The sequence below is a fragment of the Myotis brandtii genome, unplaced genomic scaffold (genome assembly GCF_000412655.1).
Source record: "Myotis brandtii unplaced genomic scaffold, ASM41265v1 scaffold187, whole genome shotgun sequence".
Taxonomy (NCBI): Eukaryota; Metazoa; Chordata; class Mammalia; order Chiroptera; family Vespertilionidae; genus Myotis; species Myotis brandtii.
Window position 1 is genome coordinate 4,706,838 of NW_005356944.1, and position 12,763 is coordinate 4,719,600.

Here is a 12,763-nt window from a genome sequence, read left to right on the forward strand (position 1 = left end):
CACACACACACACACACACACACACACATATATATTTAGAAAAACATTGTCTCATGTGCATAGATAATGCCCTCCATGCTTATTTTTATTTTATTGCATTTTTCCTTCTTTTTAATTTTCATTTTTGACATACATACCCCTCCCTCCGCCCCATAAGGAGGAAAGCCCTTTTTTTTGAATGACTTAGCTCATTCTCTGACCTGGCAACATAACTATTAACTCATCTTAAATGATTTTTTAAAAAATTTTATGAGTATAATTACTTGTGTTCTGTGTGTTTAATCTTCTTTATCCAGGTCTACATTATTAAGCTTTATAGGAAAAGCACTGAATCTAACCCCTTAGTACATAACCCAAGTACTGAATTTATTCCTGGATCTTTGGGGGATCAACAAATCCTCAATGTAATATTAACTTTGTAATTATTTTGTTTAAGGAATTTGTTGTATGTATATGTGTTTTTTTTTTACCTGAACCAAGCTCTTTTAATTTTTTTGTACTTAAAAAAACGTACATTTATGGTAGTTATTCCTTTGAAACTACTACTTCTCTTAAAACAGTAATTCCAAATGTGGGATATAGGCCCCACAGGGGGGTAATTTGATTTTTAAGGGGGGCAATTCAAGAATGAGTTATTAACAGTGAATTTTTTGCATTTCTTATGGTTCTAGGGACCTCATATACAGTGCATAAATATATATTGTGACATGTTTATGTATTTCAGTTCTCTATTATGTTTAAAAAATTGTATATATATATTTTTTTTATTGATTTCAGAGAGGAAGGGAAAGGGAGAGAGAGAGAAACATCAATGAGTGAGAATCATTTGATCGGCTGCCTCCTGCACACCCACTGCTGGGGATCAAGCCCAAAACCCAGGCATGTGCCCTTGACTGGAATCCAACCCGGGACCCTTCAGTCCTCAGGCTGATGCTCTATCCCAGCCGTGGGCAAACTACGGCCCGTTTGAAATGAATAAAACTAAAAAAAAAAATACCGTACCCTTTTATGTAATGATGTTTACTTTGAATTTATATTAGTTCACACAAACACTCCATCCATGCTTTTGTTCCGGCCCTCCGGTCCAGTTTAAGAACCCATTGTGGCCCTCGAGTCAAAAAGTTTGCCCACCCCTGCTCTATCCACTGAGCCAAAGCAGCTAGGGCTATTACATGTTTTGAAACTTTATTTGCTATTTGTCTCATATCACTTCATATTAATAATAATAATTTTTTTAAAACAATTTCTTAGTGATTTCTTCCTCAGTACTTCAACTGTGTCCTTTGGTTCTTTTATTTTTCTCTTTCATGGATGCCATGTTGTTCTTTGGAAGCTTGTTTAGATCAAGTTAATGGCCTTTTAGGCCTCCTCCATGTAAATAGGAGTTCACTTTCTGAATAATAAGAATTATATGTCACGGGAGCATCAGGATTTTAGAGATGCTTAGGCGGGGCATGTCCAAAAAAAGGTTGGGAACCACTGCCTTAGAATATTCAATATATTAGACTAAATATGCCAGAATTAAAGAAATAAAGAATTTACAAGTGATGGGTAATAACATACTATTTTCCCTCTTTGGTATATTCAATAAGACACTAGAAGAACATGAGGCAGAGACAGGAATGAAGTCTAAAGAAGCCAGAAAGTACATATTCAACAGTCTGGATGATATAGTGCATGTGAGTACCATAGTCACAGTTGTGAATCTTTCATGCTGAAGGTGTTGGGCTTGATTGTCAAGGATATGAAAATATCATTTTCTAAATGACTATAGAATGCTTGCTGTTTTTAACCCTTTCAGACAAAATTGATTTTAAGGTGTTTTTTTTTGTTTGTTTTTAAAATATATTTTATTGATTTTTTACAGAGAGGAAGGGAGAGAGATAGAGAGTTAGAAACATCGATGAGAGAGAAACACCGATCAGCTGCCTCCTGCACATCTCCCACTGGGGATGTGCCTGCAACCCAGGTACATGCCCTTGACCGGAATTGAACCTGGGACCCTTCAGTCCACAGGCCGACGCTCCATCTACTGAGCCAAACCGGTTTCGGCGATTTTAAGGTTTTAATCTTTCAGGAACTAAATTGCATTTGTCTTTATTAAGTAATTTATACAATCCTGTTCTTTAGTTAAAAAAAATTTTTTTTCTTTAAAAGGGAAAATCCTAGCAAACCAATTTCTTTTCTTTATTCCTCATTAGAAAAGGATTTGTTTAGGTAAAAGGTTTATTTCCTTCTTTGAACCCTATTTGATGCTTGAAAACATTCTGAGAATTTGTTAAACTCAATTGTTCTTTCTTGTTTCAAAAGAATTATAATTCTTCGTTCTTTTCTATGTTGTGTATTTTTTTTAACTGGAATTTTAGCATCTGCTATGGCTTATTTTTATTTGATGACTTGAAATTTTGATTTTGCAGGTGAACACAGTGATGGATTTGGAAGGAAGTGATCTTTTGGCTGAGAAAGCTGATAGAAGAGAATTTGTTAGTCTATTAAAGAAAATGTTGCTGATCGATGCAGATTTAAGAATTACTCCAGCTGAAACGTTGAACCATCCTTTTGTTAATATGAAACATCTTCTAGATTTTCCTCATAGCAACCAGTATGTTACTTTAAAATCTTTTTAAAAGTGATTCTGGGAAAATAATAATACTGTCTATAAAAAATTAGTGTGTTAAAAACGATTCAATTTCTTTATTAAATATAAGCAATTGAGTCAAAAGAAGTCACACTAACTTGGCCAAGGTCACATGGGCTAGTAAGTGGCAGAGTTGAACTAGACCATAAATCTCAATTGCACTCCAGTGTTCTTTTTCCAAAACACTATATTGGAAATGACTGAGTTGTTTTGTTTTTATATGATAGTCTTATCTTAATAACCGGGTGTGTGTGTGTGTGTGTGTATGTATATATATATGTGTGTGTGTGTATGTGTGTGTATATATATATATTAGCAGGAAATGTTAACAGTTATTTCTCTTTTGAGTCCCCTAAACTCTATTTTCAATTTCCCTTCATACCATTTGCTTTCCTCCCCTCCCCCTTTTCTCCTGTGTTGTGGAAGGAAAGGAAGGAAAGGAGGTTTTGTTTAATGGGGCAGTAGAGAAAAATGTATTCTCAAATTGAGAAGGCCTTAACAGAATTACCTTAGGCGGATCTTGCAAATTCTTTGAACCCCAGACCTTTTTTTATTTTAATAAGCTGAAGGGATAAAGTACATGATTTAAAACAACATCTGTTAATATTTTAGAAAGACTGCATGAAGAAGGTATAGGGATAACTGATATCTGCTATTTGTGGATTACCCTTAAAATTGCACACCCCTACTGGGGATCGACCCTGCAACATAGGCATGTTCCCTGACTGGGAATGGAACTGTGACCTCCTGGTTCATGGGTTGATGTCCCACCACTGAGCCATACTGGCCAGGCAAAATTGGTATTTTTATAAAGTTGAACTACTATCTCCACCCCTCCATACTTAAGAAATGTCTAGTGGTTTCCATATATAAACACTTTGAAAATAACATGATAACTCCATAATTGGTACCATTAATTTAGGGATGTGGAGATCTAGAAATTTAGGAAAAATTATTTAGGGTGGAGGGGGGGGTCATAAAATTATAGTGTACTAACAAGAAAAAATGCTTATTGTTGCTTTTTTGTCTTAAAAAATATTGCAGATATAAGATAACACTTTTGCTTGATTTAAAATTAAATCTTGTAGGATTTTCTGGTAGAAACAGTATTGGAAATAAGCAGATTAAGTGCAAGTCATAGAATCTTTTTCCTTTGGAAATAATTTTTAAATTAATGTACATTGATTTTAAACTATTCTATACATTTAAAATAATATTACAGTGACATCTCCCTCCACTTTTTTGTTTTTGTTTTGCAGTGTAAAGTCCTGTTTTCATATTATGGATATTTGTAAGTCTCACCCAAATTCATGTGACACAAATAATCACAATAAAACTTCATTTTTAAGACCAGTTTCTTCAAATAGTACAGCTAATCTGGCAGCAAGTTTTACTAAACTCGGCACATTAAGAAGTCAGGTAAGAATCTAAGAATTTATATTTTTTTATGATTGCTCATTTTGCTTTTGAAGTCTCATGTCAGCAGTTAGAAGGTACAGTGCTGGTGAGGTCTTCTATGGCTGTTCTATTAAATATCTAATATTTCAGGGAACAACTGGAACAGACCTACCCAAATTCATTTGTTTCTTCTCACCTTTCATTCTTTCAGTATCCTCTACTTGCCCTCTGTGCCACAACTCTATGAATAGTAGAACTCAGTAAAGTCAGTGTCTGGACCCATTTTTATCATAGAATTAAGGTTTAAGAAATGTGTTTTAATTCTCTTTATAAAGCATGTGTGTAGCAACAAGAAGACTGCTCTGTATAATGCCACGTACATTGCTCATTTCAGGCATTAACCACATCTGCACACTCCGTTGTGCACCATGGAATTCCTCTGCAGGCTGGAACTGCTCATTTTGGTTGTGGTGATGCTTTTCAGCAGACACTGATTATCTGCCCCCCAGCTATCCAAGGTATTCTTTCATTTAAATTACACTTTGAATTTAGGCATGCAGTATTCTTAAACAAATTTATTTCTTAAATATACTGTACAGTTTTTGCTACTATTAGTGCTACATTTGAATTTAATTTAAGCTTGTCAGTAGCCCTTAGACCAGTGACATTTCATCGTTGACAGATTGGGTCATAGGACAGTTGTATTTCCTGTAGAGTCTAGCACAATAAAATACCTAAGTAGAAATTAATGAGCTTGAAAGCTATGGGTCGTCCTGTTTAAGTTTTGGTCAAAGGAATTCTGTCCCAGATGTTATAGTCTTGTTCTTGAACCATATCTTAGATTTTTGTTTTTTAAAAGGATTGATTTTAACTAAATCAAATCCCTTAGATAGATAAAAATATCAAATTAAATCTTCAAGTGTGATGGGTGGCAGAATTTCTTTGAAGAGCCCATAAATTCTCAAAGGGGAATTTCTTAGTGGTTCTTAGTGGGTGATAGCAGCAGGTGTTGTGATTGGAATAATGAGAATAAAACCCTACTTCCTAGTCCTTTCATAGCATCTTATTCTTGCTAAGATTTAACATCTAGTTACATCTTAAAGCAAGAGGTTAATTATAATTGGGGCCCTAACTAACCCTTTGAAGCATGATGTTAATACTGTATATATAGGTATGTATGGTGTAAGTAAAAATTGTTGCTAAGTCTGTACACCTGGGATATAGTTCTGTTTCTCCGATTTGCTGTGTTATAGACACATTTGTTAACCTGTTTCAGTCTTAATCAAAGGAAACAGGCTGAATAGATATTGTCTTAGTCGTTTCTAGCTCTTAATATTTCTGGATTCTGAAGGTTATTTGAATTTTATATTTGATTTAAGAATTTAAGCAATTTAAAAAAATTTTAAAAATCTACCACAATGCTTAACAAAGCACCAAGAAAATATGTTTGTTGCCTTGATTGGCTGGTAACAAGAGATATGAAAACATGTCAACTCTATAGCCACTTTTGTTTTACCCATGTAGCTTTACTTTCATCTTTTATATATATATATTGGGTTTTCATATAAGGTTTTATTGAGAGGAAGGTTTGTATCGCTAAAAATATAAAAAACAACAACTTAGATGATTGCTTCGCAAGATGAGCTTGTGGTCCAGTGGTGGACTGTTCTTGTGACAGTGACTCGTGGCTGGTCTCTAATAATGAAAATGAAAATACCCACATCATTATATTGTCAGTACTCTGAAAGGTTTTGCTGTGTTTATTTACTTGATTTTTCTCAACTATGTATTATAAAAATTTTAAGCATATAGAAAAGTTCAAAAAATAAAAATATACCTTTTACCCTAGATTCAATTAGGGTGGAGGGGGGGGTCATAAAATTATAGTGTACTAACAAGAAAAAATGCTTATTGTTGCTTTTTTGTCTTAAAAAATATTGCAGATATAAGATAACACTTTTGCTTGATTTAAAATTAAATCTTGTAGGATTTTCTGGTAGAAACAGTATTGGAAATAAGCAGATTAAGTGCAAGTCATAGAATCTTTTTCCTTTGGAAATAATTTTTAAATTAATGTACATTGATTTTAAACTATTCTATACATTTAAAATAATATTACAGTGACATCTCCCTCCACTTTTTTGTTTTTGTTTTGCAGTGTAAAGTCCTGTTTTCATATTATGGATATTTGTAAGTCTCACCCAAATTCATGTGACACAAATAATCACAATAAAACTTCATTTTTAAGACCAGTTTCTTCAAATAGTACAGCTAATCTGGCAGCAAGTTTTACTAAACTCGGCACATTAAGAAGTCAGGTAAGAATCTAAGAATTTATATTTTTTTATGATTGCTCATTTTGCTTTTGAAGTCTCATGTCAGCAGTTAGAAGGTACAGTGCTGGTGAGGTCTTCTATGGCTGTTCTATTAAATATCTAATATTTCAGGGAACAACTGGAACAGACCTACCCAAATTCATTTGTTTCTTCTCACCTTTCATTCTTTCAGTATCCTCTACTTGCCCTCTGTGCCACAACTCTATGAATAGTAGAACTCAGTAAAGTCAGTGTCTGGACCCATTTTTATCATAGAATTAAGGTTTAAGAAATGTGTTTTAATTCTCTTTATAAAGCATGTGTGTAGCAACAAGAAGACTGCTCTGTATAATGCCACGTACATTGCTCATTTCAGGCATTAACCACATCTGCACACTCCGTTGTGCACCATGGAATTCCTCTGCAGGCTGGAACTGCTCATTTTGGTTGTGGTGATGCTTTTCAGCAGACACTGATTATCTGCCCCCCAGCTATCCAAGGTATTCTTTCATTTAAATTACACTTTGAATTTAGGCATGCAGTATTCTTAAACAAATTTATTTCTTAAATATACTGTACAGTTTTTGCTACTATTAGTGCTACATTTGAATTTAAGCTTGTCAGTAGCCCTTAGACCAGTGACATTTCATCGTTGACAGATTGGGTCATAGGACAGTTGTATTTCCTGTAGAGTCTAGCACAATAAAATACCTAAGTAGAAATTAATGAGCTTGAAAGCTATGGGTTGTCCTGTTTAAGTTTTGGTCAAAGGAATTCTGTCCCAGATGTTATAGTCTTGTTCTTGAACCATACCTTAGATTTTTGTTTTTTAAAAGGATTGATTTTAACTAAATCAAATCCCTTAGATAGATAAAAATATCAAATTAAATCTTCAAATGTGATGGGTGGCAGAATTCCTTTGAAGAGCCCATAAATTCTCAAAGGGGAATTTCTTAGTGGTTCTTAGTGGGTGATAGCAGCAGGTGTTGTGATTGGAATAATGAGAATAAAACCCTACTTCCTAGTCCTTTCATAGCATCTTATTCTTGCTAAGATTTAACATCTAGTTACATCTTAAAGCAAGAGGTTAATTATAATTGGGGCCCTAACTAACCCTTTGAAGCATGATGTTAATACTGTATATATAGGTATGTATGGTGTAAGTAAAAATTGTTGCTAAGTCTGTACACATGATGTTAATACTGTATGTATAATGTATGGTGTAAGTAAAAATTGTTGCTAAGTCTGTACACCTGGGATATAGTTCTGTTTCTCCGATTTGCTGTGTTATAGACACATTTGTTAACCTGTTTCAGTCTTAATCAAAGGAAACAGGCTGAATAGATATTGTCTTAGTCGTTTCTAGCTCTTAATATTTCTGGATTCTGAAGGTTATTTGAATTTTATATTTGATTTAAGAATTTAAGCAATTTAAAAAAATTTTAAAAATCTACCACAATGCTTAACAAAGCACCAAGAAAATATGTTTGTTGCCTTGATTGGCTGGTAACAAGAGATATGAAAACATGTCAACTCTATAGCCACTTTTGTTTTACCCATGTAGCTTTACTTTCATCTTTTATATATATATATTGGGTTTTCATATAAGGTTTTATTGAGAGGAAGGTTTGTATCGCTAAAAATATAAAAAACAACAACTTAGATGATTGCTTCGCAAGATGAGCTTGTGGTCCAGTGGTGGACTGTTCTTGTGACAGTGACTCGTGGCTGGTCTCTAATAATGAAAATGAAAATACCCACATCATTATATTGTCAGTACTCTGAAAGGTTTTGCTGTGTTTATTTACTTGATTTTTCTCAACTATGTATTATAAAAACTTTAAGCATATAGAAAAGTTCAAAAAATAAAAATAAACCTTTTACCCTAGATTCAACAAATGTTAACACTTGATAAAAATAATTAGACCTCTTCAGGGGAGAAGATAATAGGAGAATTCTTCTTAAAATATTAATTATGAGGAAAATTTAAGGGCAGTGTGATTTTTGTTGGGATTTGCGAATTTGCTGTTCTTTAATCCTTGTTAAAGTGAATTATGAGATTGTCTATGCTGCAATATATCTACATTGCTGAGTGTGCTTATAGTCCTTTTCTTGGGTAATTTGCTGATCAAGACATGCTTTTTTGAAGGGGCAAGAAAGTCAGTTTATAAAAATAATCTGTAGATTTTTGTTAAATTTAATTCAGATCTAGTTCTTCAGGTGGAGCTCAGAGGGTAGAACACCCAGGCAGTAAGATAAACTCCTCTGTGCAGAAAAGAAACACAACAAAATAAACTTTCCCCTTTGGAGTTTTAAAATTTTTATTTTTCAATTATAGTTGACTTTCAGTGTTATTTTGTATTAGTTTCAGGTATATGCACAGTGGTTAGACAATCACATAACTTTACAAAGTGATCCCCTCAATATTTCCAGTACCCACCTGGCACCATACATACTTGTTACAATATTTTTGACTATATTCCCTGTGCTGTACTTTATATCCCCATGACTGTTTTATAACTACTATTTTTTACTTCCTAATCTCTTCACCTTTTTACCTAGCTCCCCAGCCCCCTCCCTTCTGACAACCATCAGTCTTTTCTCTATATGTGTGAGTCTGTTTCTATTTGTCTGCTTATTTATTTTGTTCTTTAGAGTCCACATATAGGTGAAATCATACAGTATTTGTCTTTTTCTGTCTGACTTATTTTACTTATTAGCATAGTACCCTCCTCTTTAGGGTTAACACTTAAATATATTCATGCAATAAAAATTGTAAAGTTATTTTTCAGTAGGAAAAGAAGACAATTATATTTTTCTCTAATGGCCAATCAAATATACCTAAGATCACTTTTATCTAAAATTGATTGTATTAAACAATCTGCCAACCTATATTGAAAGTAACTGCTGCAACAGATTGCTTTATAAGAATGTACCAGAAGTTAGATAAAATGTACATTGCTTTCCTAATAGATTACTTTGTTAGTGTTAATGAAAATGTTATGTAGGAGATGGTTTTACAATTTAAATCAGAATTTAAACAATTGTTTGAATTTATAAGAGTTTAGGAAGAAAAATTCTTTCTCTGAGTTAACTTATGTTTGAGAACTATTCTTTTCTATTTCACAGGTATTCCTACAACGCATGGTAAACCCACTAGTTATTCAATAAGGGTAGATAATACAGTTCCACTTGTAACTCAGGCCACAGCTGTGCAGCCACTCCAGATCCGACCAGGAGTTCTCTCTCAGGTTGGTAATAATTCATCTTTCTGCATATGTGCTGTCCTCCTTATACTCAAGTAGGGGTACTGATCTATTTGTAAAATATCAGTCTGTGATGTTGGGAAACAATGAAAATAATCTGGATGGGAATTCAAGCCTTTGTAGATTATTGACTTTAACTTTTAAATTATTAGATGATTGTTTAATGTATTTTTGATTTTAGGATCTAATAATGATGAATGATTTATAACTTCTTTCTTCTCCCATCCCTCCCTCCTTTCCTTCTTTCCTTCCTTCTCTTTTTTCTTGTTTGTTTGTTTTTGGTGCAGCAGACATGGTCTGGTAGAACACAGCAGATGCTGGTACCTGCCTGGCAGCAAGTAACACCCTTGGCTCCTGCTACCACTACATTAACTTCTGAGGGTGTGGCTGGTTCACAAAGGCTTGGAGACTGGGGGTAAGTTAGAAACAAAAGTACTTTTTTGTGAATAGTTAGAAAAATAGTTCTTGTCAAAAAAGAGATTCAATTTTTTAAATTTTCTCCTTAGGAAAATGATTTCACACAGCAGTCATTATAACTCAGTGATGCCGCAACCTCTTCTAACCAATCAGATAACTTTATCGGCTCCTCAGCCAATTAGTGTGGGCATTGCACACGTTGTCTGGCCTCAGCCTGCCACTACCAAGAAAAATAAACTGTGCCAGAACAGGTTGGTGTTGATATTTTAACTTTGCTCTGCATTTTGAGAATTAATCTTTAAGATAAATTTTGCATGTACACTAAAGGGTCACTCTGTTGTATTCAAAATGACCTCTTTGATAGCTTTGTTACAAACACTAAGCCAGCTCCCTTCTCAATTTCTCAGAGGTATTTTGGTAAAACTAATGGAATGGGAGCCAGGAAGAGAGGAAATAAATGCTTTCAGTTGGTAAGACTGTCTTTATTGCCCTTTTGATATATTACCTACCTATAATTTTAGACCATTTTAGACACAGATATCACATTTACCAAAAAAATGGCCATTTGAATGTTGTAAATGCAACCTACATTAATATTTCTAGAGATAATATTTTATATTTTACAAAACTTATCTGTATGTTAGTGTGTTATATACATGATCCTGAACCAAGTGAAAATTCACGTTACTCATTTTAACAAGATTTCTTAGAAAAATGTCATGTTCATATTTTGACTGTAGAAATGACACATTATTTCTTTGATTGCAGGAGTAATGCATTGCAGAATACCAATATCCCACATTCAGCATTTATTTCTCCAAAGATAGCAAATGGGAAAGATGTTGAGGAAGTGAATTGTATAGAAACACGGGACAATCATAACTCAGTAGAGGCAAGAAATTGTTGTGAAACATCTGTCAGGCAGGACTCTGATTCATCAGTTTCAGACAAGCAGCGGCAAACCATCATCATAGCCGACTCCCCAAGTCCCGCAGTGAGTGTGATCACCATCAGCAGTGACACCGACGAAGAAGAGACGACACAGAGACATTCTCTCAGAGAGTAAGTGCCAAGGCAGTTTCCTGTGTTGATGCTGCATCCTTAAATAATAACGATGGCGCCCCCTGGTGTGGTGAACAGTAACTTTCTGTAACCTAGTGTCTTTGGAGTAAACTTCCTAAGTAGTATTTAACATGGTTATAGCATTTCCCCGTATTTATAAGCTTTTGTCTGTGTAGGTTACTCTTCACTGATTCATATACTTAGATGAATTAAATTTTGGCTACCTGACAAATATCTTCTCATTTTTTATTTCCCTCCCCTTCTCTCTTACTAGTTGTAAAGGTAGTCTAGATTGTGAAGCTTGCCAGAGCACTTTGAATATCGATCGGATGTGCTCACTAAGTAGTCCTGATAGTACTCTGAGCACCAGCTCCTCAGGGCAGTCCAGCCCATCCCCTTGCAAGAGACCTAACAGGTAAAGGAATTTTAATAGTGTTAAATAATACATATGAAGTCAACTAAAAAGCCTATGATTTCTTTTGTAGTTGTTTAAAATAATAAAGATTTTAAAAGAATCATCTGTTTTAAAAGGGTAAAAAGCCAAAAATTTCAACTTTAGCTCCATACACTGTTATTATAACTTAAGTTTTGAATAAGAACGTACACTTTGTCAAAATAAAACAAGACTGTTTTGCATAATAAAGTGATGACCCAGTGTCAGTAGAATATCTGCTGTGATTCTTTCTCTCATTGGTGATTGATTAGCATGGTTCCATCCATATTTCCTTGCCTATCCTTCCTTTTGCCCAGGAACATGGATTGCCACTAGAGTAGTGAGCTTCCTCTAGCCAGCATGATGCGCTAACACAGCGGTTCTCAACCTGTGGGTCGCCTAAGACCATCCTGCTTATCAGATATTTACATTACGATTCACAACAGTAGCAACATTACAGTTATGAAGTAGCAATGAAAATAATTTTATGGTTGGGTCACAACATGAGGAACTGTATTTAAAGGGCCAGAAGGTTGAGAACCACTGCGCTAACACATTAAGTGATTTGCCACAAAAGTTTAAGCGAAATATATTTGATTTTAGCTTTTAGGATATTTTTTTAAGTGAAAACAAAATTTGAATAACTTTTAGGTCTTAATTTTATACATTTGTCTTCTCTTTTTCCTTAGTCAGGTATTGCATACTTATAACCAAAGCTCTGTGGAAGACAAAGTAACTTTACCACATCTTCTTATAAATTGCTTATAATGTGGTTTGGAAGTTGATACTATACACACATATACATAAATATGTACGTACATATGAAAACATGTATATATAAATGCATAAGATATATGAATAAAAATATGTAACTAAAATATACCTATAGAGAGAGATGCTTCAAAATGTTAAATACGAATTGAATGATTAAGACAGACAATAAATGCTGTGGAAATCACAAGGAGAGATATTGTCAGGGCCCAAAAGGGTCAGGAAAAGATGAGAAATAATGGGATTCTTGCTAGGCCTGCAGAGGAGTGGGGAAGACCTTTCAAATAACTAGTTAGTAAAAAGGACACGAGGCACCACTAAAGAGATGTATTTTAACATTAGAATTTAATCTGAAATATCCATAATGTTTGTACATGTCATTTAAATTATCCAGAAGAGTGCTGCTTTTGTGGTATTTGATGAAAAGTTCTGGAATTTATAAAGTGGGATTTATGAACTGCTA

General features: G+C 34.1%; 1 protein-coding gene across 2 annotated transcripts in view; it reads left to right on the forward strand.

Annotated features, from left to right (window-relative positions):
• HIPK3 (homeodomain interacting protein kinase 3) overlaps positions 1-12,763 on the forward strand; it is a 56,466-nt gene that overhangs the window by 27,657 nt on the left and 16,046 nt on the right. Inside the window, exons 4-13 of one of the 2 annotated variants that reach the window (XM_014538160.1) lie at positions 1,593-1,679; positions 2,418-2,602; positions 3,898-4,057; positions 4,431-4,554; positions 9,481-9,602; positions 9,908-10,032; positions 10,124-10,285; positions 10,442-10,504; positions 10,803-11,096; positions 11,371-11,511. In XM_014538160.1, coding sequence (XP_014393646.1) covers positions 1,593-1,679; positions 2,418-2,602; positions 3,898-4,057; positions 4,431-4,554; positions 9,481-9,602; positions 9,908-10,032; positions 10,124-10,285; positions 10,442-10,504; positions 10,803-11,096; positions 11,371-11,511 — 1,463 coding nt within the window. The remainder of the gene's footprint in view (positions 1-1,592; positions 1,680-2,417; positions 2,603-3,897; positions 4,058-4,430; positions 4,555-9,480; positions 9,603-9,907; positions 10,033-10,123; positions 10,286-10,441; positions 10,505-10,802; positions 11,097-11,370; positions 11,512-12,763) is intronic. The other variant, XM_014538161.1, reaches the window with a different exon arrangement.